The following is a 25,887-nucleotide window of genomic DNA, read 5'->3' on the forward strand; positions in this document are numbered from 1 at the left end:
ACAGAACAGATATGCAACTTCGAACAAAGCTCTGCAGCAAATCGGTGCCCAAGCTTTCGCATTCATTTTTTGCTGTTCCATCAAAGATGACTAGAACAAGATACCTGACTCGTACAGAATTCATCGGACATGATTGTCGCTGCGCGTGAGCAAAAGTCGAACTAATTTATACACTGTTAATATGAAGTATAGTTAACGTCAAAATCAACTGATGACAAGGCCAAGACATGACTGCTGAAAGGTGAAACATTTGTTCAGTATCCATGTGGACGACTGTACGGTGCTACCATCCGCATCATTTAAAATTAAGCGTACCATAAGAACTTCCTGATAACCGCTATGAGCACGCTCACAGCCAAGTTTGCCACTCTTTTCGAGGTTAAAAAAGCAAAAATCGGGATTCCCGGTGAACCTGACCATATGCACAACGGTTCTGAAACCTGGCTTGCGACATATCAAACTTTAGGTTTTGGTAACATGGGACCTGAAAATAAATATAACTTCTCAATATAAACCCCCACTCTGACAGTCAATTTCACACTTTTCTTTCGTACTTTAAAGTGCAAAAAATATGACAATAGCATTAAGTGCAAAAAATGACAATATCATTAATCTGCATATTATCTTAACCGTCGAGCTGACCAAACTGCTACACCTTTTTCATATACAATATTAAACAGCTCAACGATCGATGACGGGCTATGCACGATGAATCGGCTTTGCTCATAGTGACAATTTTATGAGAATTTAAGTCATCAGATGGCAGCACTAACCGTCGGAAATCGGTCGTGTTCAAAATGTATGAAAAATTTGGAAGTTAGGTATCTTGTTCTGGTTATCTTTGGTTCCATCCTAAATTGATTTTACAGTGCATCGTTCGAACAGTTCGCTCCAATAGTTTGAGCATGCACCAAAAAATTATTTTTCTTTGCTTCAATAACCAGGCAAAAAGGTGATCTTGAATAGTTGAATCTCTCAAAATCAAGTTAAGACAGGGCCGTATTCAAGAGATCTTTAAAGCGGAAATTCAGTAACAATTCACAATCAACGTCAATAGAACAAATTAAATCTTTTGACCATTTTAACATTTCTTGGATTGCACATCTCGCGACTGTTGAAACTATTTTAACCTGTTAGTTGATTTATTTGAATATCTTCGTTGGAGTTGGAAACCAAGTTTCTCGACCAACGACAATATTTTTTTCTCGTACCGTTTTTTATACCTAATATTGCAAGTAATGGACGCGCTATACACAGCACTGGTTACGACATTGGGTACAATGTAGAAAAATGATTTTCGTTAGTCAAGATATTCAGTTTTCAACTTGGGCAACAATGAAATTCATTAAAAATATATCTACATAAAAACCGTTGCACGTATGCGGGTGGTACTGTACGATTATCATGAAAAGGCACCCTCGCTATACCAGCATCGGGGAGAACAAAGGATTCTCTCGGAGAAACGCGGGCTCATACAGTCTTTTTGTTGATTGAATGGAATATAAGCGTAATAAAATTTCGAGTGTAAAATGCATTCTCTCCACCGCTAGATGTCGATACTTAAAATAAAGAGATTTTGTCTCATTTTTGGTTCTTTAGTTGAACAGATGTGACCACAGTTTAACTTTCGAAAAGCAAATTTTGCAGCATAAAGCCATTCCCTCACGCAAACTGACTGGACACCATTGTACACAGCAAATAATATCAATGACGGGGTCAGAATTTTTACTAGCACTCTTTTGGATTTGTTCTATTTTCATGTTCCTGCTCCCCGTCCTACTCAATGTCCTCCCTGGTCAAATCATCGACTCAGGACTTTAAAGCGGAATCGAGCTAGGGCTCTTCGATATTACACTGTGAACCGCAATATGATAGCCAAACGTGAATTTCAAACTGCCAGCAATAGGTATAGATTCTATAATCGCCTGTTATATTCGAAGCATGTGAATCAAAAGCAAAACGATCTAAAGCGAAACCCCAAAAGATTCTGGGCGTTTTTGAACGAAAAACGTTAGGAGAATGGTCTTCCGTCAATTTTGACTTATGAGACAGACTCAGCGGCCACTCCTGGTGAAATATGCAGACTATTTGCATGCCACTTCTCTAGTGTCTTCAAAGCGGAGGCTGCATCTTCACAGCACGTAGCCGTCGCTATTTGCAATGTACCAGAGGGAATATTAGAAATGCGAAATATTGTATTCTCTGAAACGGATATTAATGCTGCCATAAAAAAACTGAAATCTTCTTGTCGGCCAGGACCCGATGGTATTCCACCAATTATACTTAAGGTGTGTGCAACTGCACTTTGTGCTCCCCTAACATCAATTTGCAATCAATCAATGGCTGAAGCATCTTTCCCCGATGAATGGAAGAAATCCATATTATTTCCTGTTTTCAAGAAAGGTGATCGTGGGAATGTATCCAATTACCGTGGAATAACATCCCTATGTGTAGGTTCTAATTTGCTTGAAACTCTTGTCAACAAAGCTATATTTTATGAAGTTAAAAATCAAATTTCGTGCGACCAACATGGATTTTTCGCTGGAAGATCAACAGTTACTAATTTAACGGAATTTACGTCATTCTGCTTAAGAAATATGGAGAAATGAGCCCAAATAGACACCATATACACAGTACACAGATTTGAAAGCTGCATTCGATCGCGTTGATCATAATTTGCTTCTTGCAAAGATTGAACGGATGGGAGCTGCACCTAATTTCGTTAACTGGGTTAAATCATACCTGATAGATCGCCGATTGTCTGTGAAGATTGGAGTCGCTCAGTCTGACTATTTTACAAATCTCTCTGGTGTTCCACAGGGCAGCAACCTTAGCCCGCTGCTTTTCTTTTTATTTTTCAACGATGTGTGCAAGATACTTCCGCGAGGGTGTCGACTTCTGTATGCAGATGATTTGAAAATCTATCTCATCGGTAAATCGACCAACGACTGTAGAGAGCTTTAAAAACTTGTTGACATTTTCACTGAATGGTGTAGAATTAACGAGCTGGTCATCAGTACAAACAAATGTTCTGTAATTTCATTTACTCGTAGAAAAAATATGATTAGCTGGAACTACAACATTGGAGGCGAACAGGTTGAGAGAGTATCTGTGATCAAAGACCTTGGAGTGCAACTTGATACGACGACTATTCCGCTGTAATAGCAAAAGCTAATCGAAATATAGGGTTTATAATCAGGATCTCAAAAGAATTTACAGACCCGTGCACTTTACTACTCGCTGGTCAGATCTGTGTTGGAGTATGCTGCTGGGGTATTGAGTCCGTATACTGATGTCTGGACATCAAGGATTGAAGCAGTTCAGTCACGTTTTGTACGTTATGCACTTAGGTTTCTTCCATGGAGTGATCCCAATGAACTGCCTCCCTATAAAAATCGTTGCCGTCTTCTGGGAATGGACACGCAGGAAAGGAGGCGTAAACTGGAAAAAGTATTGTTCATACAAAAACTGCTAACTGGAAGTATAGATTCAGCTCGTATTCTAGCGCATGTTAATGTGAATGTTCCACCGCGTAATCTAAGAAATTTTGATTTTATCAGGTTAGATTTTAGACGCACCGAATAGGGTCAGAATGAAGCTTTACGTGTAATGTGTTCTTTATTTAACAATGTGTACACCTTATTTGACTTTTCTCTGAGTACAAATAGTTTTAGACAACGATTATTGCGCACAAACGTGTTTGTTTAGTTTAAGTTATAATTGTTGTATGAGAGTTCGACTGTTGGGAATTGTACGATGGTTGGTTATAATTTCGGCTGAGCAGTCTTGAATAAGTAGAACGATCTGGTTTTTCACTGTCCGTAAAAAACCAGATCGTTCTACTTATTCAAGACTGCTCAGCCGAAATTATAACCAACCATCGTTTAAGTTATATTCATGTAGACTCTGATGTCAGATGAATGCAAATAATAATATAATAATAAATGAATATCTGGAACCATCGCAGAGCATCCTGGAGGCTAATCAGGAAGATCTGAAGTAAAAATGTTGTACAGGACTTGACCCAAGACTGAACCTTGGGGTACACCTGCTCTGACAGGAAATCTATCAGATTTTGAATTTTGATAGACAACCTGAAGAGTTCGATCAGTAAGATAATTTTTTAAAATTTTGATTAAGAAAATTGGAAAATTAAATGTGTGCGAGAGCATAACCTGTGAGACAGATTTTTCGGGGTTTCGTGCAGTTGCAAAAAAATTACAATCCTGCATCTCACTATTTTGTAAAACGAGAATCAACATTCGACCGTGATGAAGTGTGTTCGAAATTGTAACCAAAGCCTTAAATCCAGAAAAGTGCAAGTTTAATAATCGAAGTACGCTAACATGATTACTGCTGAAAGCTTATGAAATTTATTATTTTACGTGAAAATAAACCAAAATATTTTGTAAAACGACAATAAATACGAAAACCGTTTGCGATGAATATTTTTTTTCTTTCAGTTATAACAATACTCATAACAGATCAATGCCCAGTCCGTTTAGCAATTTATAAAGCAAGACAAGGTAAACAAAATTTAATTTCCCAAACAAAACAAACTTCGAAACATATTGATAATTCTCCGATTATACCGCCCAATTTTTCTACTCCTGTACAGCATCGATTATCTTATACACAGGTAACACGTAGTTCGATTTTCGATCTACCCACATTATTCCGCCTAATGTGAGTAGATCGAAAATGACCGTTAAGATGGGGGGTGAACAAAAATCGGTAGAAATTAGAAAATGAAAGTACATTGATAACCTCAGCTAATATTGCTGCCGAAATTATTTTTTGACGTTGACTAACGTCTATATCGAAGTTAGACACCTGAGTTTGAAAATCTAGTAATTCAACCAGGAAAACCCAGGGAAAAGTGGTCAGGTTTTGAGCGCTTATTTTGCAGTCATCTATAATCAGGTTTTCGAGGTTTTGGCATCAATCGATCAGAAATTCTTTTACGGTTAAATTTATGTAACAAAAATAAACTATTGTTTGAGATACACTATTGAAAAATTGGTAAATCATATCGATTGTTTAAATCATACCGCGCAGCCAATCATTACCTCTCTTTCCAAGCACAGTCGACACTAACGGATACAATCGATCTGACTTTGTTGTTATTGTTGTTATCACTTTCTGTTTCCGATGCTTATTTACGTTCCTTGTCATTTCATTTCATAGCCCCTCCATCTTTCTAACTAACTGACGAAGCCTTGGTATAAAGCTACCGTTCGAACATTTCACCCCATCAGTTAAGTTTACTAGCAGCAGCAGCGGACATCAACACCGATGGCAGTAGGCGAAGTGAATCAGCAGCGGGCGACAGCGGCGGTGGTAGTGGTTGGCTGCAGTTCGTTCCTTGTCAATCCATTTTCTACCGAACGGTACCGATTACATACGAACGCTGGGTGTTAGCAGCTAAAAGGAGGAAAAACAAAATAGTACCGGTCATCTCGTGCCGGTTTCACCCGTAATGCTGGTGGCTGTTAGTAGTAAATGACTACTGCAAAATACTAAAATGACAGAAATTCTGGACGGACTACCAGTAAACGGGAATAATCGGCAACTGGTACCTTTTGGTGCCTCGAAATTTTATAACAGAAGCGGTTAGTTGAATTTTCTGTTTTACAAAATGCTGCTGCTAGCGGAATAAACCTTGCAAAAATGCATGTTTGTGTTGATGTTAATTTTACGACAGAGCTAGGTGTTAGCAGCTGAAAGGAGGAAGCACAAAATAGTACCGGTCGTCTCGTGCCGGTTTCACCCGTAACGCTGGTGGCTGTTAGTAGTAAATAACTACTGCAAAATACTAAAATGACAGGAATTCTGGACGGACTACCAGTAAACGAAAAAAATTGAGAACTGGTACCTTTTGGTGCCCCGAAATTTTGTTACAGAAGCGGCTAATTGAATTTTTTGTTCTACAAAATGCTGCTGCTAGCGGAAAAAACCTTGCAAAAATGCATGTTTGTGTTGATGTTAATTTTATGACAGCGCTAGGTGTTAGCGGCTGAAAGGAGGTAAGATAAAATAGTACCGGTCGTCTCGTGCCGGTTTCACCCGTAATGCTGGTGGCTGTTAGTAGTAAATGACTACTGCAAAATACTAAAATGACAGGAATTCTGGACGGACTACCAGTAAACGAGAATAATCGGCAACTGGTACCTTTTGGTGCCCCGAAATTTTGTTACAGAAGCGGCTAATTGAATTTTCTATTTCACAAAATTCTGCTGCTAGCGGAAAAAACCTTGCAAAAATGCATGTTTGTGTTGGTGTTTATATTACGACAGCGGCCGGCGCAGCTTTCAAGAAACATTCTGCTCTACCATTTCATCATCTATGTAGCCCCTCCTTCTTTCTAACTAATTGATGAAGCCTTGGTATAAAATGTACCTTTCGAACATTTCACCCCATCAGTTAAGTTTACTAGCAGCAGCAGCGGACATCAACACCGATTTACAAATTTTTCGCTCGCATGTTATATCGGAAGCAAAATTGTTTAATTTAGTTGTGCATGTTCGTTATAGATGTAATCGCGGAGTGAGTTTATTTTCTAAATTTAAAATTGTTTTTTCTTGGAAAAGTTCGCGGACGGTTGTGCGAGGCCGTGATCAAGATTGGCCAGCTGGTTCCTGCTTTGAAATCATCACATTGTTTGGTGATTTTCGGTTATTTTACACCTGAAGAATTGTTAAACACATATACAGGTGTTCTATTGAAATGTGCTGAGTGCGAAAAGTGTGAAGTTCCACAAAAAAAAAGTGAATTTAATTGTGAAAATTGAATATTATTGCGTTGCTTTTAGATTCACCAAAGTGTTTATTTTTTCTTGTTCTTTTTTCTATCGCTGTCTTGGCGACGGTTTGAAAGTGTGGATTGTGTGGTGTTATTACATACAATAAGGAGAGTGTTTTTCGAGCAGCTGCTCCACATAGTTTTATAGTGATTGGATGCTCATTAGGGATTTATTCATTGGCATAGTGCAAATTATATTTGGCTTGTATCTAGTTAAACTTGAAGTGAAAATTTGCCAATAAGATCAAAACCATGCATCGCCGTTTACAGTGTTTATGTGCTATCTCTTTTCAACGAATGAAATGTTATATGGATTAAACGAGTGTGTGAAGACATACATGCATGTTGCCAATGTACTTCTATTTAAAGAAAAGTCCAAAAACGATGAAAACAACTGGAAAATGCAGAGATGAAAGCTAAGTATACGTTTTGTCTTGTCTGTATTGTAAAGTGATATGTTGATGCTTGTTACTAGTTTTACTTTATGTGAGAAAACAGATACAGAGAGATTTTGATTTCATCGTTGAAATAGTGTGCGCGGTATTTTTTTCCGCAGAGTTTCAGTAACAAGTTTTAGTTTTGTCCACAAAGTGTTAGTGTGGTTTGTGGAGTTTGGAGTATGTGTTTCTCAGGAATCATATGCTTAGATTTTTTGATTGTTCTAGCTTTTGAACAGTTGTTTTACATAATTTGTTATATTTATGACTAGTTCGGCACTTTTACACATTGAGGATGCATGTTGGTCCCAAACATGATCTGTTGGTTCTTGTGTAATTACAGCTGATTTGGCAATAAAGGAGTAGCAACCGCGGGCAGTCAATCATGCTCATGCTCATGCTCATCTAGATTTAATATTTAGCTTTAAGCAAATAATATTTTAGATGCATTTTGAATGATTATGATACAGATTTTAGTTAGAATTTTTGGTTTATTTATGGTTAGAATTTTTGGTTTATTCTAGGTTCCGAAAACAAGACAGATGCAGAAACAAGAATCAACAGCATTGTCTTTTTCACCCTATCACTGCCAGACAGTGGAATCTAGAAGGTCATACATACACATACATTTATGGTTCAACAATAAATTTCAAAACCCTCTTTTGTATAATTTTGGTCACTATTTGGTCGTTATCCGGTCTCTAATTGGTCAATATTTAATGAAAAAAGTCACTAAAGTCACTATTATTTTGCTACTAGCCCTGATATTTCACGAGAAAATCGTAACCAAATATCGCTAGCGGCAAAGATGTGTTTCGTGGAAGTTTTCTTCGACCGGGAAAAATATCTAGATGTGTGAAAGTGGCAGTTTAAATTTTGTCAAAAAAACAATAAAAATGTTTGAGTTTTTTTAATGGAGTGATTCATTCATGCGAACAGAAAAACTTCAACGTCAAAGGTAAGTTAATACACATTGAGTTTCTGAGTGGAATAAAAGCAGTAGAGCTTGGCAAACTGAATCCTGCCCACAATACATATCACATGATGAAGCCGTCAGTTACCTATATATATATATATTAAATACGGGTCAATTCTTTTGATATTGATATGTCAAATGAATTGAAAGTCTGAGAATAATAATAGAATCTATTAGATTCTAATATTATTTTGAGGCGGGGCTTACCGAATGGAAATTGACTTCGGAATGCGCTGCAAGTACTCAGTCATTCTGCAAAGGGTCTTTGGAAGGTCGGTAGAGCTAACACCTTCTAGGTTCCGAAAACAAGACAGACGCAGAAACAAGAATCAACAGCATTGTCTTTTTTCACCCTATCACTGCCAGACAGTGGAATCTAGAAGGTCATACATACATACATACATACACATTTACAAGTTGTTATTGTCATTTGAAATTTAGGTCAAAATTGTTTTTAAATAGACATAGCTTTAAAAATATTGCATCGAATTTGATGAAATTTTCACAGGAGATGCACCCTGAGTTGTAGTTTACGAAAATATTTTTTTTGAAGAAAAAATTATTTTTTCAATAGTAACTATTTAAAACAATATGTTGAAAATCTATGTTCTGGGGCACTGAAAAATCTGAAAAAAATCACAAGTATTTTTGACGAAATTTCGAAACTGCCCTGATAATTTCGCAGTGGTGATATTTTTTTATCAAAAGATATGGGCCTTCAAAGTTGGTACCGCAACGCATTTTTCAAGCGAGAAATGCTCCTAAACCAAGTTTTCTTCAGTTCTCATACCAAAAAGTGCACCATAATGGCTAAAAGTAATAGCACGGGCGATCTTAACCCGCTGATGCGTTCTGTACGGTTGTCCCCTCACTAAATTTTGCATTATTTTTTTAGTAAAATGTGTAGGTAGGCTTGCGAGTTGTAAGGGGCATAAAATATACTGTCTTCATCATTAAGTTGGGTAAGCATATTTTGACTATTTGCGACTAAAAATCATTTCTATTAAACTAATTTTACAAACCTTATAGAATTTTTGCATATAACTGAAACTGGGATTGTCAATAGTAGTACTGCTCACTCACTTCTCGCTTGAAAATGCGCTTGGCTCCAACTTTGAAGGCCCATATCTTTTGATCAAAAAATATCACCACCGCGAAATTTTCAGGGCAGTTTCGAAATTTCGTCAAAAACAGTTGTGTTTTTTCAGATTTTTCAGTGCCCCATAACATAGATTTTCAACATATTGTTTTAAATAGTTACTATTGAAAAAATATTTTTTTCTCAAAAAAAAATATTTTCGTAAACTACAACTTAGGATGCATTTGCTGTGAAAATTTCATCAAATTCGATGCAATATTTTTAAAGCTATGTCTGTTTAAAAACAATTTTGACCTCAATTTCAAATGACAATAACAACTTGTAAATTTACTCAAATTCAATAAAAATTGGAAAATCAACTTCCCGAGTGAAACTCTTGAAGTTTTTAATACTTATTTGAAAAAATTAGACATCGCGATTTTTAGTGATCCGTTTCACGAATTCTGACCCAATGGCTACTGCAAAATACTCAAATGGCTGGAATTCTGGACGGACTACCAGTAAACGAGAATAATCGGCAACTGGTACCTTTTGGTGCTCGAAATTTTGTTACAGAAGCGGCTAATTGAATTTTCTGTTTTACAAAATGCTGCTGCTAGCGGAAAAAACCTTGCAAAATGCATGTTTGTGTTGGTGTTAATATTACGACAGCGGCCGGCGCAGCTTTCAAGAAACATTCTTCTCTACCATTTCATCATCTATGTAGCCCCTCCTTCTTTCTAACTAACTGATGAAGCCTTGGTATAAAATGTACCTTTCGAACATTTCACCCCATCAGTTAAGTTTACTAGCAGCAGCAGCGGACATCAACACCGATGGCAGTAGGCGAAGTGAATCAGCAGCGGGCGACAGCGGCGGTGGTAGTGGTTGGCTGCAGTTCGTTCCTTGTCAATCCATTCTCTACCGAATGGTACCGATTACATACGGACGCTAGGTGTTAGCAGCTAAAAGGAGGAAAAACAAAATAGTACCGGTCATCTCGTGCCGGTTTCACCCGTTTTGCTGGTGGCTGTTAGTAATAAATGGCTATTGCAAAATACTAAAATGACAGGAATTCTGGACGGACTACCAGTAAACGAGAATAACCGGCAACTGGTACCTTTTGGTGCCTCGAAATTTTGTTACAGAAGCGTCTAATTGAATTTTCTGTTTTACAAAATGCTGCTGCTAGCGGAAAAAGCCTTGCAAATATGCATCTTTTGTTGATGTTAATTTTACGACAGCGACCGGCGCAGCTTTCAAGGAAAATTTACTTTCCTTGTCATTTCATTCTCTTCTTAGCCACGCCTTCTTTCTAACTAACTGACAAAGCCTTTATATAAAAAGGACCTTTCGAACATTTCACCCCATCATTTTGATTCCAAAACCGCACCAGTGACATACGGACGATACGGATTTTTGTAATAAAGGTTTACAGCTAAAGTAATTTGCTAGCAGTTTCGTCTAGTGCTAAAACGAATATATTGAGAATCTTCGCAATGTCTCGACACATGAACATGATTTATAAGCGCAATTCTCGGAAGCGTGCGAAGGATCGGCAGAAGACGATTTCTCCGAAGGTACGAAGAACGATTGCTGGGCAAGAACGAGATCAAGTCGATATGCTAGAGGTTAGAGGTAATACGCTTTCAGCTGATTGGGACGCTGCAGAAGGACCTTCGACACGAGGTAGGAAATCCAATTCAGTTTATAATGAGGTCAGCAAGTTTTCACAACTGCATATACTTGTCGCTGTTATAACATGTTTTCAAACATATAAATTTGATAATATCTATATTATACTCGGTTTTTGTACCTCTTATTCACAGTAAGGCAGTAATGTACAGCTCTACTTACGGCTGTACATTGGCCTACGGCCGGGTGAATCGGTTCGCGCCGCTTTTCGCGTCTACTGTAACAGAGGCCCAACTAAATTAGAGAGTTACTATAAAGTGTATTATGCCATCCATTGTTCATAAACTTCACTGATAATAACCCACAACTCAAAAATTATGAGCACGTTGCAGTAGTTTCAACCGTGTTTTAATTTTAAGAAATTTTGGTTCTAGCAGCAAAAGCATTTCTACTCATAATTCTGATTTTTTTTTGTAAATTTTGGAACGGATTTTTGTGGAAACAAACTTAACAATATTTGGCATAATGTTCATGTGTCAAAATTGTATATTCGTGTGAATTGTGTATTATAGATTTTCCTGCAGTGCATTCACATCATGATGGGCTAAATGTGCAAAATGTCCGCGTTGGGCTTGTTGATAATTGTATTCCGGTCACGCAGTTTCATGATCTACCAACGGTAAATGCTGCGTCGCCAGTACACAATTTGTTTGAGAATTATCGCGAAACCATTCGTTCACCATGTTTTACTCAAGAAACATCCACCGCTAATGTTGTACCCGTGCAATCCATGAGCTTTTTGCCTGTAGACACTTCGTTTCCTGAGCCATTGCATCAGAGTGAGTGTTAGATTATTTTCTTAAAAATTCAATTTACCTGTGGATAATATTTTTATGTAGCAATTCCCTCGCAACCACCGTCTCAAGTACAGCCCCGTTTCGAGCGAGCTACACGAGAGTTCGATAAACGGTTCCTCGGAAACGAGTTTGGTCACCCTTGTGATGTGTGCGATAGGCTTTGGTTCTTAAACGACTTAAATCCCACGAATAGTGCCGGAATGAATATGCTGGTGGCCACCAACGGTTTTGACTCAGTTGAAGGGTTTTTAGCCTGCAACACATGTCGACAAAGTCTAAAACGAGGCGTAATCCCAACGTTGTCAAAATCAAACGGTTTTACCTACCCAAAATACCCGTCGAGCTTACCGGCATTAAATCCACTAACTGTGAGATTAATATCGCCACGGATCAACTTTATGCAACTTCGTCGGTTGCGTCACACAGCAGGTTTGTTTAATGCGTTAAAGTTATTCCGAAAATAAATAATGGTTCGTATAACAGGTAGCCTGACGATAATTGGGCAGGTTATTAATGTGCCAGTCGATGTTGCACAGATGGTGAGCAAGCTCCCACGGCAACTAGATGATGATTGCGCCTTCAATGTGAATCTAAAGAAGCACATGATTCACAAATCGAACTATCTGAGTGGATACGTGAAAAAGGCAGCTGTGAAAGCTTGGCTGAAATACCTCCTGCCTACTCCGCTCTACCGGCAGTATGGATACCGGATACCGGAGGATGGATACCATGGTTGATATAGAGGTCGTAGATGATTCAAACGAGACAGAATTGCTCATTGGCCAACAACACACAGAGCTATGAGATGAAGATAAATGTTTGGAAATCGCTCCAGCACAAAATCGGACGCCGCTGTCTATTATTTACGATGAACATGCTGAAGTATTGTCTTTTCCGGATATTTATCTGGGCCATCCGCGTACATTTAATCCGGAAATCCACGTGACAGCCTTTATGATGGCTACCAGCGAGATACGCCGTCGTGATCGACGTGGTGCGAAACCCGAACACGTTTTATATGTAGGCATGAAAATTATGCGCTTGCGTGTTTCGGAAGGGTTGCGAAACACTTTTAAGTGTATGGGAACGTCAAGTATCACACGCGCACAGCTCGGCTATAAGCGGTTCCTGGAAACTTGTATCGAGCGGAGTCTGTCGTTTCTTCAAAGCATTCCGAATTCAATCCAATATTGGATGAAGAGGAAACGGGACGTGTTTGCAATGATTCGACAGCTCGGTAAACCAACAATGTTTTTAAAACTGAGTGCAAATGAAACTCGCTGGCCACATCTATTGAAAATTTTGTACAAGCTATCCAGTAGATACAGTGGCACAGATTTACACGACGTAATGCAACAGTTATCGGCACTACAACGAGCAACACTAGTGAATGAAGACCCCGTAACATGTTGTATCTACTTCAATAAGATGGTCAATGTAATCATGCAACTGCTGTCGTCATCCAAATACAGTCCTTTTGGAGAATACAATGTTATAGACTATTTCAAAAGGATCGAATTTCAACATCGTGGTAGCCCTCACGCCCATATTTTGCTTTGGCTAAGAAACGACCCTCGTGAAAGCATTTCCGAGGGAATGCCGTTGACCATTCGTTTGATCGATCGACTTTGTTCCACAAGCGTTGAAGATCTGCCAGACTCTTATGGCAATCAGGTAAGTTTGATGTTTTCAGAATAATTACCAGTAAAAATAATTTGAATTTCTTATAGGTTCATAAACATACGTTCACATGTTTTAAACGCAATGAGAAGCAATGCCGGTTTAATATACCTTTTTGGCCAATGGTTCAAACACGTGTGTTGATCCCAATCTCGTCCGATGATACTCGCCGTGATCAACTGAAACGACATTGTACAAAGCTACGTGAAGCGTTGGAAACCAAAGTTTTCGACACATTCGCAGAGTTTCTTGCTGACAACAACTGCACGTACGAGTATTATCTCGATGTGATTCGCTCTTCGCTAAACCGACCTACCGTCATGCTCAAGCGATCCATTACTCAATTACGGACAAATCCATTTAACTCTTGGATTGCTAAAACACTGAGTTCGAATATGGATATTCAATTCATTCTAGAGGAGTTCTCGTGTGCGGCTTATGTCGTTGAATATGTTATAAATCGAATAGAGGCATAAGCAGTTTACATCGAGACCTTATAAAGCTTCAGTCTGAATATCCGGATGAAGATTATACAGGACTTTTGAAGAAGGTGAGCATCAAAATGCTAAATTCGGTGGAGCTGTGCGCACAAGAAGCTGCTTGGTATTTGCTCCGACAACCGATGTCGGAAAGCAGTCGCCAGGTATAACTCAATTGTTGTCTTTCATTCATAACGTTACTAAACACATTCTTACAGGTCGAATTTATACCCACGATGTGGCCCCATGAGCGGATAAAATCAAGAAAGTGTAACAAGCAAATGGACGAGGATGGTATTGAAAGCGATTCTACTGATGTTTGGAAGTTGAATATCGTCCAAAAATATGAAGCACGAGAAGGATTACACGACATATGTTTGGCCGATTTTGCAGCCTATTACAATAAAGAAAGAGGTGCTGGTAATTCATACAAAATACGTAGCTTGCCCCGGGTGTTACGCTGGCGTAACTATGATATGTCGGAGCTTTCTGAATACAAACGAGAGATGGTACTTTTGTTCTGGCCCTTCAGAAACGAAGTGTGCGATATATTCGACAGCAACAAGTTCCTTCAGTTATGCGAAGAAAACGAGGCTGCCATTCTTAGAAAGCTAAAGGAATACGATACTGAATTGAACCTAGAACGGACCATAAAAGAGTACCTTCGAATTAATGCTGAAAATGATGAGCAACATGACACCGCAACCAGAAAACGTGATGAATATGCTCGAGCCATCATAATGGAACCGAATGATGACGATATCACGTATTTGCCAGTCGGACCCATGGCAGCTGTCGTTGAGCAGAGGACGAATGTGATGTCGAAGCAGGATTACTGTACCATGGTGCGTGCAACTAATCCAGAGCAGAGGGATTTGATTCTGCAACTAATTCATAAGTTGCATAGTTTCGATGTGGATGAGAAACCGTTGCAGATATTTTTCACTGGACCGGCGGGATGCGGTAAGACGTTTACGCTTCGGATCTTGATGGAGACCGTTAACCGCTTCAGTCAGGCGCATAATAGCCAACACAAAGCATATGTTGCATGTACCTCAACGGGTAAAGTGGCTATTGCTATTGGTGGAACTACGGTGCATTCAGCGTTCCGAATAACGATGTCACGAAGGCAGAGCTCAAAGCTGAGCTTTGAAGCTTTGCAACTATATCGCAATGTTTTTGCCAACGTAAGAGCTGTCATCATAGATGAAGTCAGCATGATTGGTGCTGACGTGCTTAATACCATCCACAGCCGCCTCCAGGAAATCACAGGGAATTATAACGATTCGTTCGGAGGAATGTCGATTGTCTTCTGTGGTGACCTGAGGCAACTCCCTCCAGTAAACGCGCGGGCAATTTACAAACCGTGTGCAAATTCAATGCACGGAGCTATACTCTGGCAGTCACTAGACTTCTTCCCGCTGGTGAGAGTCATGCGCCAGACTAATGAGCAGTTCTCCACAATCCTTACCAAGATCGGAAACGGGGAACGGCTGGTCTCGGACGAGATTAAGCTAATTGAAAGTAGATTCCGAACAGCTGAGTGGTGCAAGCAGAATGTAACAGGTGCTATTCGCCTGTTTCATCGTAATGCTGACGTTGAACGCTACAATTCCGAAGCACTAAGCGATCGAGATGCAGTGGACTGTGTGGCTGACGAGGTATACTCTGGATACAGGAACGCTTCGCAGTTGGCCAGCGCACGCACTAAAATGAATAAGATGAGTGTTGTGGAGACTGGGGGTTTGGGATACATATTGCGACTTGCCGTTGGAACGCCATACATGATCACTGTAAATGTTGATGTTGAGGATGGTATCGTAAATGGCGCTATCGGTGAACTACAATATGTGGAGCACACTGAAGACGATCTTCAGCAGCCAATCACCAAGCTTTGGATCAAATTTGAAAATGATTCTATAGGGAAGACATTGAGAGTCAAATCGAGGCCTCATGTGTGTTCTAAGCCTGGCGTACTTCAATCTAACTGGACTCCAATCAGCAAGCGATCGGCAAACATTTCGTTAGGCGCCAGCATTAAATGCAAGCGAATTCAATTCCCCGTGGTGAGCGCAAATGCTCTTACTGTACATAAATCTCAAGGTGGCACGTTTTCGGAAATTGTGTACGAATACGACAAGGGGCAAGAACAGTAGCTAGTGTATGTTGGGTTGTCCAGAGTAACAGCCATCGAAGGGCTTTATTTGACCAATGCCAAAGACATGTTTAAATTCTTCCACGCAAAAGGAACCGCTTCACCAAGAGCTCAGGAATTACGAACAGAACTGCAACGATTGTCCAACCACCAGTTGCGTACCATCGGGAAAGAGATTATCGACGCGATCCAGACTCATAACGTAGCTTGCAAAGTGATGAGTGTTAATGTGCAGAGTCTCAATGCACACTTATTAAATGTGACCTCTGACCAGGTACTGATCCGTGCAGATTTGCTAGCTCTCAGTGAAACATGGCTTGAAGATGACGCATTCGTTGAAATTGCTGGATTCAACTTGATTACTCAATCCAAACATGCTGCTGTCAGAGCCGGTGGCGTGGCGATTTACCAGCGCATGGAACTGTTGACTGCTACTGCACACACCATCGAAAAACTTAGTGAACACCACGACGAGCAACTATTGATTGCAGACCACTATGGTGATATATGTGTAGCTGAGATCACAATTAGTAACACCAGAGTATTACTTTTCTGTGTCACCAGGTACTTTGCTATAGTTATAATTGTTTACTTTTATTGATTCATGAGGTATTTTCTTATTACTCGCAGATACCACGACCAAACAGAAGAAATTTTTCCTGATACGCAACCTTATGATGTACTCTCGAACAGATATGCCCATAGCTGTCACTGGGGACTTCAATATCGACATCTCCAAACAGGAGAATATTGAGTTTGTTGACTTCATGCAGAAGTATCTTCATTTGAATTTAGTTTCTGACCGTACTCAAGCAACAACATTAGGAGGCTCATGTTTAGATTTGACGTTTACAAGGAACCTCCGTTCCGAATGTATGAGGTACTGCTCGTATTTTTCATACCACAGGCCTATTCTATCTTTGCTTATAGTATGAATAAATATGTGGCAAGAATAATTATTTTCAAAGAAACATAAAATAAATTACCCATTGTCTCTTAAAAATGGTTATTTACACAGGATTTCAAAAAATTTTCAAGCGTTTCAACCCGATTAAGCCAAAGGCAAAGAACATGAAAACACATCGTCAGAACCCGGTAAGCTAGCAAGTACAATTACATTACTTGCAACCAATTAACATCTTGCTACTTCTGGCAGACTTATACAGAACTCAAACACCGTTAACCGTCTTAACCCGATGGAGCTATTGGAGGCAAAGAATATGGCTACTTATCGTAATATTGTGGTGAGTTAGCAAATACATTCACATACTGATATAATAATCAATTGCATTACTTTTAATCAATCAATATCTTGTTTCTTCTGATAGATTTGCACAGAACTTAGAAATATCTTTAAGCTCGCTAACCTAACAATGGAGCGAAACATCAGTCGGTATCAGAAATGTATATCGGTGTCTAACAAAGATTTAAATATCACGAAATTTTACTCGGAGCCGATATTCATAACATACCACAGATCCTTACTGCTTAAGCCCGACCGATAAAACGATTTTCTTAGAATAATGAATGAATAAATATGTGGTAAGATAGCAAGCATAATTATTTTCAAAGAAACATAAAATAAATTACCCATTGTCTCTTAAAAATGGTTATTTACACAGGATTTCAAAAAATTTTCAAGCGTTTCAACCCGATTAAGCCATTGGAGACAAATAACATGAAAATACATCATCATTGCCCGGTAAGCTAGCAAGCACAATTGCATTACTTGCAACCAATTAACATCTTGTTACTTCTGGCAGATTTATACAGAACTCAAACACCGTTAAACGTCTTAACTCGATGGAGCCATTGGAGGCAAAGAATATGGCTATATATCGTAATATTGTGGTACTTGCAAATACATTTACATATTGATATAATTATCAATTGCATTACTATTAATCAATCAAAATCATGTTTCTTCTGATTTGCTTTGAACTCTGTCATGACCCGATTAGGCCGCTGAAGGCAAAGAACATGAAACACATCGTCAGAACCCGGTAAGCTAGCAAGTACAATTGCATTACTTGCAACCAATTAACATCTTGTTATTTCTGGCAGATTTATACAGAACTCAAACACCGTTAACCGTCTTAACTCGATGGAGCTATTGGAGGCAAAGAATATGGCTACTTATCGTAATATTGTGGTGAGTTAGCAAATCCATTCACATACTGATATAATAATCAATTGCATTACTTTTAATCAATCAATATCTTGTTTCTTCTGATAGATTTGCACAGAACTTAGAAACATCTTTAAGCTTGCTAACCTAACAATGGAGCGAAACATCAGTCGGTATCAGAAATGTGTATCGGTGTCTAACAAAGATTTAAATATCACGAAAATTTACTCGGAGCCGATATTCATAACATACCACAGATCCTTACTGCTTAAGCCCGACCGATAAAACGATTTTCTTAGGATATATGAGCTCGATTTATTCTTGTTGAAATTATTGAAAGTATCTTAAGTTTTGGAAATATATTAATTTATATGCTGAGTCGGAGCTAATCATGCATGAAGTTCGTTTACTGTCAAATTATTTTCCATCTGTGAATTTCCATTTGAATCGTTCACTTTTAAGTGTATGGGAACGTCAAGTATCACACGCGCACAGCTCGGCTATAAGCGGTTCCTGGAAACTTGTATCGAGAGGAGTCTGTCGTTTCTTCAAAGCATTCCGAATTCAATCCAATATTGGATGAAGAGGAAACGGGACGTGTTTGCAATGATTCGACAGCTCGGTAAACCAACAATGTTTTTAAAACTGAGTGCAAATGAAACTCGCTGGCCACATCTATTGAAAATTTTGTACAAGCTATCCAGTAGATACAGTGGCACAGATTTACACGACGTAATGCAACAGTTATCGGCACTACAACGAGCAACACTAGTGAATGAAGACCCCGTAACATGTTGTATCTACTTCAATAAGATGGTCAATGTAATCATGCAACTGCTGTCGTCATCCAAATACAGTCCTTTTGGAGAATACAATGTTATAGACTATTTCAAAAGGATCGAATTTCAACATCGTGGTAGACCTCACGCCCATATTTTGCTTTGGCTAAGAAACGACCCTCGTGAAAGCATTTCCGAGGGAATGCCGTTGACCATTCGTTTGATCGATCGACTTTGTTCCACAAGCGTTGAAGATCTGCCAGACTCTTATGGCAATCAGGTAAGTTTGATGTTTTCAGAATAATTACCAGTAAAAATAATTTGAATTTCTTATAGGTTCATAAACATACGTTCACATGTTTTAAACGCAATGAGAAGCAATGCCGGTTTAATATACCTTTTTGGCCAATGGATCAAACACGTGTGTTGATCCCAATCTCGTCCGATGATACTCGCCGTGATCAACTGAAACGACATTGTACAAAGCTACGTGAAGCGTTGGAAACCAAAGTTTTCGACACATTCGCAGAGTTTCTTGCTGACAACAACTGCACGTACGAGTATTATCTCGATGTGATTCGCTCTTCGCTAAACCGACCTACCGTCATGCTCAAGCGATCCATGACTCAATTACGGACAAATCCATTTAACTCTTGGATTGCTAAAACACTGAGTTCGAATATGGATATTCAATTCATTCTAGAGGAGTTCTCGTGTGCGGCTTATGTCGTTGAATATGTTATAAATCGAATAGAGGCATAAGCAGTTTACATCGAGACCTTATAAAGCTTCAGTCTGAATATCCGGATGAAGATTATACAGGACTTTTGAAGAAGGTGAGCATCAAAATGCTAAATTCGGTGGAGCTGTGCGCACAAGAAGCTGCTTGGTATTTGCTCCGACAACCGATGTCGGAAAGCAGTCGCCAGGTATAACTCAATTGTTGTCTTTCATTCATAACGTTACTAAACACATTCTTACAGGTCGAATTTATACCCACGATGTGGCCCCATGAGCGGATAAAATCAAGAAAGTGTAACAAGCAAATGGACGAGGATGGTATTGAAAGCGATTCTACTGATGTTTGGAAGTTGAATATCGTCCAAAAATATGAAGCACGAGAAGGATTACACGACATATGTTTGGCCGATTTTGCAGCCTATTACAATAAAGAAAGAGGTGCTGGTAATTCATACAAAATACGTAGCTTGCCCCGGGTGTTACGCTGGCGTAACTATGATATGTCGGAGCTTTCTGAATACAAACGAGAGATGGTACTTTTGTTCTGGCCCTTCAGAAACGAAGTGTGCGATATATTCGACAGCAACAAGTTCCTTCAGTTATGCGAAGAAAACGAGGCTGCCATTCTTAGAAAGCTAAAGGAATACGATACTGAATTGAACCTAGAACGGACCATTAAAGAGTACCTTCGAATTAATGCTGAAAATGATGAGCAACATGACACCGCAACCAGAAAACGTGATGAATATGCTCGAGCCATCATAATGGAACCGAATGATGACGATATCACGTATTTGCCAGTCGGACCCATGGCAGCTGTCGTTGAGCAGAGGACGAATGTGATGTCGAAGCAGGATTACTGTACCATGGTGCGTGCAACTAATCCAGAGCAGAGGGATTTGATTCTGCAACTAATTCATAAGTTGCATAGTTTCGATGTGGATGAGAAACCGTTGCATATATTTTTCACTGGACCGGCGGGATGCGGTAAGACGTTTACGCTTCGGATCTTGATGGAGACCGTTAACCGCTTCAGTCAGGCGCATAATAGCCAACACAAAGCATATGTTGCATGTACCTCAACGGGTAAAGCGGCTATTGCTATTGGTGGAACTACGGTGCATTCAGCGTTCCGAATAACGATGTCACGAAGGCAGAGCTCAAAGCTGAGCTTTGAAGCTTTGCAACTATATCGCAATGCTTTTGCCAACGTAAGAGCTGTCATCATAGATGAAGTCAGCATGATTGGTGCTGACGTGCTTAATACCATCCACAGCCGCCTCCAGGAAATCACAGGGAATTATAACGATCCGTTCGGAGGAATGTCGATTGTCTTCTGTGGTGACCTGAGGCAACTCCCTCCAGTAAACGCGCGGGCAATTTACAAACCGTGTGCAAATTCAATGCACGGAGCTATACTCTGGCAGTCACTAGACTTCTTCCCGCTGGTGAGAGTCATGCGCTAGACTAATGAGCAGTTCTCCACAATCCTTACCAAGATCGGAAACGGGGAACGGCTGGTCTCGGACGAGATTAAGCTAATTGAAAGTAGATTCCGAACAGCTGAGTGGTGCAAGCAGAATGTAACAGGTGCTATTCGCCTGTTTCATCGTAATGCTGACGTTGAACGCTACAATTCCGAAGCACTAAGCGATCGAGATGCAGTGGACTGTGTGGCTGACGAGGTATACTCTGGATACAGGAACGCTTCGCAGTTGGCCAGCGCACGCACTAAAATAATAAGATGAGTGTTGTGGAGACTGGGGGTTTGGGATACATATTGCGACTTGCCGTTGGAACGCCATACATGATCACTGTAAATGTTGATGTTGAGGATGGTATCGTAAATGGCGCTATCGGTGAACTACAATATGTGGAGCACACTGAAGACGATCTTCAGCAGCCAATCACCAAGCTTTGAATCAAATTTGAAAATGATTCTATAGGGAAGACATTGAGAGTCAAATCGAGGCCTCATGTGTGTTCTAAGCCTGGCGTACTTCAATCTAACTGGACTCCAATCAGCAAGCGATCGGCAAACATTTCGTTAGGCGCCAGCATTAAATGCAAGCGAATTCAATTCCCCGTGGTGAGCGCAAATGCTCTTACTGTACATAAATCTCAAGGTGGCACGTTTTCGGAAATTGTGTACGAATACGACAAGGGGCAAGAACAGTAGCTAGTGTATGTTGGGTTGTCCAGAGTAACAGCCATCGAAGGGCTTTATTTGACCAATGCCAAAGACATGTTTAAATTCTTCCACGCAAAAGGAACCGCTTCACCAAGAGCTCAGGAATTACGAACAGAACTGCAACGATTGTCCAACCACCAGTTGCGTACCATCGGGAAAGAGATTATCGACGCGATCCAGACTCATAACGTAGCTTGCAAAGTGATGAGTGTTAATGTGCAGAGTCTCAATGCACACTTATTAAATGTGACCTCTGACCAGGTACTGATCCGTGCAGATTTGCTAGCTCTCAGTGAAACATGGCTTGAAGATGACGCATTCGTTGAAATTGCTGGATTCAACTTGATTACTCAATCCAAACATGCTGCTGTCAGAGCCGGTGGCGTGGCGATTTACCAGCGCATGGAACTGTTGACTGCTACTGCACACACCATCGAAAAACTTAGTGAACACCACGACGAGCAACTATTGATTGCAGACCACTATGGTGATATATGTGTAGCTGAGATCACAATTAGTAACACCAGAGTATTACTTTTCTGTGTCACCAGGTACTTTGCTATAGTTATAATTGTTTACTTTCATTGATTCATGAGGTATTTTCTTATAACTCGCAGATACCACGACCAAACAGAAGAAATTTTTCCTGATACGCAACCTTATGATGTACTCTCGAACAGATATGCCCATAGCTGTCACTGGGGACTTCAATATCGACATCTCCAAACAGGAGAATATTGCGTTTGTTGACTTCATGCAGAAGTATCTTCATTTGAATTTAGTTTCTGACCGTACTCAAGCAACAACATTAGGAGGCTCATGTTTAGATTTGACGTTTACAAGGAACCTCCGTTCCGAATGTATGAGGTACTGCTCGTATTTTTCATACCACAGGCCTATTCTATCTTTGCTTATAGTATGAATAAATATGTGGCAAGCATAATTATTTTCAAAGAAACATAAAATAAATTACCCATTGTCTCTTAAAAATGGTTATTTACACAGGATTTCAAAAATTTTTCAAGCGTTTCAACCCGATTAAGCCAAAGGCAAAGAACATGAAAACACATCGTCAGAACCCGGTAAGCTAGCAAGTACAATTACATTACTTGCAACCAATTAACATCTTGCTACTTCTGGCAGACTTATACAGAACTCAAACACCGTTAACCGTCTTAACCCGATGGAGCTATTGGAGGCAAAGAATATGGCTACTTATCGTAATATTGTGGTGAGTTAGCAAATACATTCACATACTGATATAATAATCAATTGCATTACTTTTAATCAATCAATATCTTGTTTCTTCTGATAGATTTGCACAGAACTTAGAAACATCTTTAAGCTTGCTAACCTAACAATGGAGCGAAACATCAGTCGGTATCAGAAATGTATATCGGTGTCTAACAAAGATTTAAATATCACGAAAATTTACTCGGAGCCGATATTCATAACATACCACAGATCCTTACTGCTTAAGCCCGACCGATAAAACGATTTTCTTAGGATATATGAGCTCGATTTATTCTTGTTGAAATTATTGAAAGTATCTTAAGTTTTGGAAATATATTAATTTATATGCTGAGTCGGAGCTAATCATGCATGAAGTTCGTTTACTGTCAAATTATTTTCCATCTGTGAATTTCCATTTGAATCGTTCTGGTCTCGAATACCAAATATGTTCGTAATTACTGTCTACTGAGAAAGGAAGAATACATCGAATTTGTTAATTCTAATGTTTGTCTTGTCATTTCAAGCTACGAACAAATGCTTTTCTAATTCGAATACCTGGGAAGCGGGGATGCCAATATAAATAAGGTTTCATCCATATATGTCATTTATATCATTTATTAATTATTGTTCAAAGCGCTCTAATGTCAGCAAATAAGAAAGCACTGTTAGGTGAAAATTTTTTTTGCTTGAATCGTTCTGGTCTACAATTTCAGATAGTTTCGTTGAGTTTGCTTTTTGCTTAGATAGGAAAATTTTACCCAATTCGCTAAATTAAATGATTGTCTTGGTAGTGCAGTTACGAACAAAGGTTTGATTCTAATATGTATGAAATGACAGCGATTAAATAAGAAAGATCCATTCTTCTAGTATATATTATTAATTATAACGTTTTAACGTCTGAGCATTCAGAAATGCACTGTTAGATAAAATTGCAACAAATACTGGAGTTGCAAATCCCTCTACTATTTGTTTTAATGGAATATAAGAATACGGTAGTCAACGTCATGCGGTCGTGTCTTGAATACCACCCTCCAACTATTTTAATGTCAACTGCCTGGAGCATATTACGGCAGGCAACTTTCTTTTCTGCAATAGGCAATGTTCGATCTTATGAACGCCATGTTGCAGGCAAATTCCATGTTTAAAGCAATTTAAAATGGAACAAATTTTACACTTAAAATTGTTTCTAATTTAAAATTTAACAATGATTATAAATAAATCAATAAAAATTTTTGAACTGGAATGCTCGCTTATTGAAAGCCAATAAGAATGAGATTTTTAATTTTTTAACAGTAAATAATGTGCACATTGTAATTATTAATGAAACATTTTTGAAACCTAACTAATAAAACAACGAAAATATGATCCCAATTACGTGGTTCATAGATATGATAGGATTCAGGGTTCCGGCGGTGGAGTTGCTATTGTAATCCATCGCCGAATCAAACATCGTGTTCTTCCACATTTTGAGACGAAAGTTGTTGAAACTTTGCGAATTGAAGTTCAAACTGAACTAGGGATTATATTTATTGCCGCAATATATTTACCAATCTAATGCACACGCGAGCACAAAAATTATTTTAAAGATGATTTACTCACCGGAAGTATCAGTATCGGACGTGTGATCGGTGATCGCTCCGATAGAATATAAAACAAAAGACGTGTGAACAAGTGTTGGCATTGTTTGCCTGGTCGAGTGAAATAAATCCGGGTTCAAGGTCGCGCCTTTGTGCAACTGTTTCGCATCGTGACTACCAGCTGGTGCGTAAGCCGATTTGGCTGCTGGCTGAATTGTGCTACAGCAGTGGACGAGACACAAAAGAGGAAAAAGAAGAAGCCATCAGTTGAAAGTGAGTTGTATCGCTGTGTGGAGTGATTTCACACCTGGCTCGCTGCTGGTGGCTGTTTGGTGCTGCTATATTGGTGCTGCTGGCTGTAACGGCTGCAACTTCGAACGATCGGACAACCAACCTTACTGGAAGGGAGAAGTAAAAAGGTACGTGCTCTTGTCGGCGCTAGTGCGCTAGACTTAGCGGGATGGATGTAGATCCCTCGCCTCCCGCGCCACCATCCCCGAACCCCTCTGACCCTGACCCTTCTGTTACCCCCTCCCCTGTTCATTCTTCAGTTCCCCCTCGCCCCAGGCTTTACCCAGACGGAGCCCAGGGCAGCTATACTGTCTATTTTCGGCCAAAGGCGGGACCGAAATCGAAACAGTTGAACCTTTTGCAGATTTCGAAAGACCTGACGAAGGAGTACAAGGGCGTGACCGAAATTTCCAAGGTCCGGCCTAACAAGCTCCGTGTCGTGGTCAGTAACCTCAAAGAGGCCAACGATATAGCTTGCTCTGAGCTCTTCACACGCGAGTATCGCGTTTACATACCCGCACGAGTATCTTAAGTTTTGGAAATATATTAATTTATATGCTGAGTCGGAGCTAATCATGCATGAAGTTCGTTTACTGTCAAATTATTTTCCATCTGTGAATTTCCATTTGAATCGTTCTGGTCTCAAATACCAAATATGTTCGTAATTACTGTCTACTGAGAAAGGAAGAATACATCGAATTTGTTAATTCTAATGTTTGTCTTGTCATTTCAAGCTACGAACAAATGCTTTTCTAATTCGAATACCTGGGAAGCGGGGATGCCAATATAAATAAGGTTTCATCCATATATGTCATTTATATCATTTATTAATTATTGTTCAAAGCGCTC

At 39.4% G+C, this 25,887-nt stretch overlaps 2 protein-coding genes and 2 long non-coding RNA genes across 4 annotated transcripts in view; 3 read left to right on the forward strand and 1 right to left on the reverse strand.

Moving 5' to 3' along the window:
- Positions 1-25,887, reverse strand: part of LOC129723908 (translation initiation factor eIF-2B subunit gamma) — a 184,763-nt gene that overhangs the window by 13,438 nt on the left and 145,438 nt on the right. The gene's annotated exons all lie outside the window — the stretch shown is intronic.
- Positions 15,122-16,815, forward strand: LOC129723912 (ATP-dependent DNA helicase PIF1-like). The gene is made up of 2 exons (XM_055678412.1): positions 15,122-16,662; positions 16,729-16,815. Exon 1 carries the CDS (start codon positions 15,161-15,163, stop codon positions 16,097-16,099), a length of 939 nt encoding a protein of 312 aa, XP_055534387.1. The 5' UTR covers positions 15,122-15,160; the 3' UTR covers positions 16,100-16,662; positions 16,729-16,815.
- LOC129723918 (uncharacterized) lies at positions 17,454-18,190 on the forward strand. The gene is made up of 4 exons (XR_008727843.1): positions 17,454-17,640; positions 17,721-17,800; positions 17,862-18,101; positions 18,163-18,190. It is a non-coding gene; the product is annotated as an uncharacterized LOC129723918 (long non-coding RNA).
- Positions 21,260-23,358, forward strand: LOC129723917 (uncharacterized). Its single transcript, XR_008727842.1, has 4 exons — positions 21,260-22,488; positions 22,555-23,019; positions 23,081-23,168; positions 23,253-23,358. It is a non-coding gene; the product is annotated as an uncharacterized LOC129723917 (long non-coding RNA).

The sequence above is a fragment of the Wyeomyia smithii genome, chromosome 2, assembly GCF_029784165.1.
Source record: "Wyeomyia smithii strain HCP4-BCI-WySm-NY-G18 chromosome 2, ASM2978416v1, whole genome shotgun sequence".
Lineage (NCBI taxonomy): Eukaryota > Metazoa > Arthropoda > Insecta > Diptera > Culicidae > Wyeomyia > Wyeomyia smithii.